This window comes from Saimiri boliviensis, chromosome 19, assembly GCF_048565385.1.
Source record: "Saimiri boliviensis isolate mSaiBol1 chromosome 19, mSaiBol1.pri, whole genome shotgun sequence".
Lineage (NCBI taxonomy): Eukaryota > Metazoa > Chordata > Mammalia > Primates > Cebidae > Saimiri > Saimiri boliviensis.
This window is the reverse complement of record NC_133467.1, coordinates 37,445,247-37,451,081: the sequence shown is the minus strand read 5'-3', so window position 1 is coordinate 37,451,081 and position 5,835 is coordinate 37,445,247. Positions and strand designations below refer to the sequence as shown.

Sequence of the window (5,835 nt, the reverse complement as noted above, 5' to 3'; positions counted from 1 at the left end):
GAGGAGGGTAGTGTGAATCATGTGTGACAGGTGAGGAATGAAAACAGAGCGCCCAGGAGCTTCTGTTTCCTTGAGGCAGGGCTCACTCATCTTATAAAAGCCAGCTGGCTATTGCCTTCACACCAAACCCGAGGGACCACACAGCCGATTCTGCTCTGTAAACCAGGTGAGTCTCTGATTGCCACAAATTGGGAATTCGAGTTTATTTTTTCATTATTAGAAATTAACCAAAGGCAAACATGTGTAAGAGGGTTAATGCAGGGTTTCAATGGGAGTTAGAGAACAGCAGAATATCTTTAAGTTAAATTACAGTCTGGGTTTGAAGGGACCTTAGAGATACGATTAGGGCTGCCACCTCAATAAATAGTCATTGACCTGGGAGTGTGGGAGTCTGAGTTCAAGAGCCCATGAGACGTTCATAGCAGAACTAGGGCTCAGGCCCAGAGCAGTCTCAGTAACACCACGATTTCCCCTGATATAGTATTTATACAAATCTTAATTTATTAGATGGCTCTCTACTGAGCATTTATTCCATTTAAGGCAGTACGCTGGGAACTTTGGAAAAATCAATGCCTAACGAACTTCCTTAACAAACATAAAACCTAGCAGGAAGGTAATACAAGTATATAAATAAATGAAATGCAAAGTAGATAGTAATTGGTATGAGGGAGAGGGGCAGGGAAGGGCTGTGCACTTTTGGGGAACCTTGCTCAAGAACAGCCTCCTGGGGGGGGTGGCAGGTGATGTGAGCTGTGACGGGCGAGGATTTGGACAAGCAGAGATGGGAAGAAAAGCATTCAGAAGGGTCTATGTAGTCAACGACGAGAAGAAAACCACAGGGGCTTAGATTCATATAAAGCCATCCGCAGGCTTTTTACATGGTAGTAGGAGAGGATAGACTGCAGGGGTCTGAAGCCACTTTCCAAAAGACCTAATCTGTGGGCCCGCCTCACATCCCTCAGAAGCCAGCTTTCTTAGGGCATTTTTCTGAAAGAGATATAAAGTGCTTTGGGTAGGAAGGGAGCCAAAAAAATAACTCCAATGAAACGGAGCAGAAGAAATTGCCTTTAAGCTCCTCCTCTTAAAAGGACCTGAAAATTATCAAAGCTTGTTTCACTTTTAAATGTAATGGGGGAGCTAGGGGAGATGGAAGGCTTTCTCTTCTAAAAGGGCCTGAAATGAAATCTACTTGGCGTTGAGTTTGTATCCATGTTTCTTTAATTGAATCACTGTGTCATCTTTTTGTCTCTAGAAAAAAAAAAACACACACACAATTGAAACATGAATTCCCAGCAGCAGAAGCAGCCCTGTGCCCCACCCCCTCAGCTCCAGCAGCAGCACGTGAAACAGCCTTGCCAGCCTCCACCCCAGGAGCCATGCGTTCCCAAAACCAAGGAGCCTTGCCACCCCAAGGAGCCTTGCCACCCCAAGGAGCCTTGCCACCCCAAAGTGCCTGAGCCCTGCCAGCCCAAGGTTCCAGAGCCCTGCCCCACCAAGCTGCCTGAGCCCTGCCCTCCAACAGTCACTCCAGCACCAGCCCAGCAGAAGACCAAGCAGAAGTAATGTGGTCCGCAGCCATGCCCTGGAGGAGCCAGCCATCAGATGCTGAATCCTCTAACCCATTCTGCTTATGAGTCCCATTTGCCTATTGACCCTGCAGTTAGCATGCTGTCACCCTGAATCATAATCCCTCCTTTACACCTCTAAAAAGATGTCCCTTACCCTCAATCTGGAGGGCTCCTGAGACTCTGAGTAAAGCTGAAAGTCTCACTGACTCAGCTAGTCTTCTTATTGCTCAGGGTGCATTTGAGAAGGGATTTGGGGAGGAATCAAGTGAACCATCCCTGGTCTTCCCTCAATAAACAACTTTTAACTGACTGTATGTGTCACTGGTTGATTAAATCTCTGTTGCTTTCTCAGTGTGAACAGGAATGAACACTGTGAGGGCTGGTTGTGAGGTCTGTAGTCGCAAGTGCCCGATCCTGACACTGAGAATGTGTGTGAATGTGTATAGCTGCTGTACACACGGGACACTCCCGGACTGACAACGGGAGCACATTCAGGACCACCCAACCAATCCGTTACTTTGGGTAGGCACAGCTAGAGCAAGGCTTGTTATTTTCATCCTAACATTTATATCTTAATGATTTACAGTGAGTCACACGTGGGTGTAGATGGTGCCTGCTTCAAGCCATCATCATCTTTATTTTGTTTAGTGGATTCCCTTTTAAAAATTACTACAAAGAAATAATGCTTGTGCATAATCCAGCCTAGTGATCCGTTCTGCCCTCATCTTCCCTTTCTGAGTCCCCCCAACACATGGAGCCAAGCACTTGAACACTCGTACTCACACTCACAAACACCTATCCACTCACACACTCACAAGGAAATACTCCCACACACAGACATTCAAACACACACACACACACACGTAGATCTCACTCACACATGCACACCACTTCACACACCTGGATCTCCCAAACCACCCAACACTGACCTACACACACACATACACTCCATTCTCTCTCTCTTCCTCTCTCTCTTTCTTTTTCTCTCTCCCTCCCCTGCTCTAACTTAACCACCTTAGTCCTAGTTTTTTTTCATCGAGTGCCCACTGCGAAGATGCCTGTTGCTGCAGCAGGAAGGAGAGTCAAATCCACACCACCTGCCCTAGAAGAAGCCTAAGAGAGGTGATCATCAGTCTCCTTCCCTTACAAACATAAGCTCTCAAAAAAGTACAAACACACTCTTCTGTCTCTACACATACATGCATGAGCACACACACACTGTACTTCTGTACGTAAAACATAAAAGTTGAATATTTTATCCGACTGCAGAATACACACATTTGTCTCATCGGCACATCAAATATTAGATCACAAACAAGTCTCAACAAACTTTAGAACTCAAAACCATATCAAGTATATTTTCTTACAATGAAATAAAACTAGAAATCAATGAATAATTTTTTAAAAAACTTTAAAATCTGTGCAAATATGTGGAAATTAAACAATATGCTCCTGAATTGGTCAATGAAGTTGACCCAATTGCTCAATGGGTCAATGAAGAAATTTAAAAAACTAAAATTAAAAAATTAAAAATTTCTTGAAACAAAAACAGAAATACAGGATATCAAAACCTATAGAACACAGTAAAAACAATAGTGAGAGGAAAGGCTTTTTTTGTTTTGTTTTGTTTTGTTTTTGTTTTTTCGGGTTTTTTTGGCAATAAATGCCTACATAAAACAAAAACAACTTTAAATGAAGAACTTTATATGCATCCCAAAGAACTAGCAAAGCAAAAACAAACCAAACCCAAAATTAGTATAAGGAAAGAAATAATAAAGATAGAGCAGAAATAAATAAAATAAAAACTAAAAAGCTTTACAAAAGATTAATGAAATAAAAGTGAGGTTTTTGAGAGAAGACTCAAATAAATAAAATCAAAATGGATAAAAGATACATTACAACTGATATCACAGAAATACAAAGCATCATAAGAGACTATTATGAATAATAATACACCATCATATGGAAAACCTAGAGGAAATGAATAAATTTCTGGACACATACAACATACCAAGATTGAACCAAGATCAAACAGAAACCCTGAATAGACCAATAATGAGTAATGAGATTGAAGCAGCTCTAAAAAGTTTCCCAACAAAGAAAAGCCCAGTGATAGATGGAATTACTGATGAATTCTACCAAATACTTAAAGAAGAACTAACACTGATTCTTCTCAAACTAGTTCAGAAAATTGAAGAGCGAATTCTTCTAAAATCACTCCATCAGGCTGGCATTATACTAATATGAACACAAGACTAGAACATGAAAAAAAGGGAAAACTACAGGCCAAAATCCTTAATGAACATAGGTGCAAAAGTCCCCAAAAATGCTAGCAAACCAAATTCAACAGCACACTGAAAAGATCATTTACTATGATCAAATGAGATTCATGCCAGGGATGCAAGGATGGTTCAACGTATGCAAAGCAATAAATGTAATACATCACATTAACAGAAAGAAAGACAAAAACTATATGATCATTTCAATAAACACATAAAAAACATTTCACAAAATTCAGCATCCTTTCATAACAAAAATTCTCAACAAATTAGGTAGAGAAGGTATATACCTCAATGTATAAAGCCCATATGTGACAAACCCACAGCTAACATCATACAGAATAGAGAAAAGCTGAAAGCTTTCTTTCTAGGATCTGGAAGGGGGAGGGGCGGGGGGTGGGGAGGTGGGAAGAGATAGCATGGGGAGAAATGACAGATACAGGTGAGGGGACGGAAGGCAGCAAAGCACACTGCCATGTGTGTACCTATGCAACAATCTTGCATGTTCATCACATGTACCCCAAAACCTAAAATGCAATAAAAAAAAAAAAAAAAAGAATACCCACCCTCACCACTTCTATTTGACGTAATACTGGAAGTCCTAGCCAGAGCACTAAGGTAAGAGAAAGAAATGAAAGACAACCAAAATGTAAAGAAAGAAGTCAGATTATCCCTGTTTGCTGATGACATGATCATACATAGTAAAAAACCTAAAGATGCCACCAAAACACTCTATGAACTGATAAATGAACAAGTAAAGTCACAGAATACAAAATAATCATACAAAAATTGGTAGCATTTCTATACATCAATACTGAGCCACCTGGAAAGTAAATCAAGAAAGCAATGCCATTTAAAATCGCCACAAAAAAAAAATGCCTAGGAATAAATTTAACAAAGGAAGTGAAAGGTTTATAAAATGAAAATTGAATTACTCTGATGAAAGAAATAAGAGTGGATACGGAAAGATGGAAGGATGTCTTATGTTCATGGATTGGAAAAATTAATATTGTTAAAATGACCATATCACCCACAGCAATCAGTAGATTCAATGCAATCCTTCCCAAATGTCCATGACATTTTTCAAAGAAATAGAAAAAAAAATCCTTAAATTCACATGGAATCACAAAAGACATATAATAGTCAAAGCAATCTTGAACGAAAAGAACCAACACAAACCTGGAAGCTTCACACTACCTAACTTCAAAATATACTACAAAGCTATAGTAACACAACAAAAAAGGCATGGCATTGGCAGAAAAAAAGAAACATGAAAACCAATGTAACAGATAAAGCACTCAGAAATAAATCCACATATTCACAGTCAGCTGATTTTCAAAAATGACCCCAAGAACATAAACTGGGGAAAAGACAATCTCTTCAATAAATAGTTCTGGGAAATGGAGCAACCATATGCAGAGAAATGAAAATAGATTCCTATCTTTCATCATATACAAAAACCAACTCAAGATGGATTAAAAACTTTAATATAATACCTGAAACTATGAAACTGATAGATGAAAGCATTGGGGAAATGCTACAGCACATTAGTGTGAACAAAGATTTTTGAAGAACTAGAAAGCATAGGGGTTTCACTATGTTGGCTGGGATAGTCTCGATCTCTTGACCTCATGATCCACCCTCATGAATCCTAAAGTGCTGTGATTACAGGCATGAGCCACTGCACCTGGCCTGAAGAGACATTCTTTAGTGTACTTTACTTTGAGCTAATTGCTTCTGCAGACTAGGCAGCTGAAAGCAGGGTCCATAGGAGAGATGTCATTGAACATTCCCTGTGCCAGGCAGATACCACAGAACCCTCAGCCTCTGGAGCAAAACCCCAGAATTCTTCCCTATCCCTTTCACTCCTTCACCCATTCCTGTCTCTCCACTCTGGCCTCTGTACATGTTGGGCATGCTTCTGTCTTCAGGTTGTTTTATTAGAAATTCTCTTTGACTAAATATTTACTTTTCCAAACATCCATGTA

The 5,835-nt window shown here is 40.0% G+C and overlaps 1 protein-coding gene across 2 annotated transcripts; it reads left to right on the top strand.

The window, feature by feature from the left end:
• On the top strand, positions 1-1,878 carry LOC101053186 (cornifin-A). Of its 2 annotated transcripts, none has more exons than XM_074389795.1 (2): positions 1-170; positions 1,253-1,878. In XM_074389795.1, the coding sequence occupies exon 2, from the start codon at positions 1,282-1,284 to the stop codon at positions 1,561-1,563; it is 282 nt and encodes a 93-aa protein (XP_074245896.1). In that variant the 5' UTR covers positions 1-170; positions 1,253-1,281; the 3' UTR covers positions 1,564-1,878. The 2 variants fall into 2 exon arrangements, with proteins under 2 accessions (XP_074245896.1, XP_003941952.2); XM_003941903.4 differs by having other exon boundaries at positions 2-166.
• Positions 1,879-5,835: the final 3,957 nt, after the last annotated feature.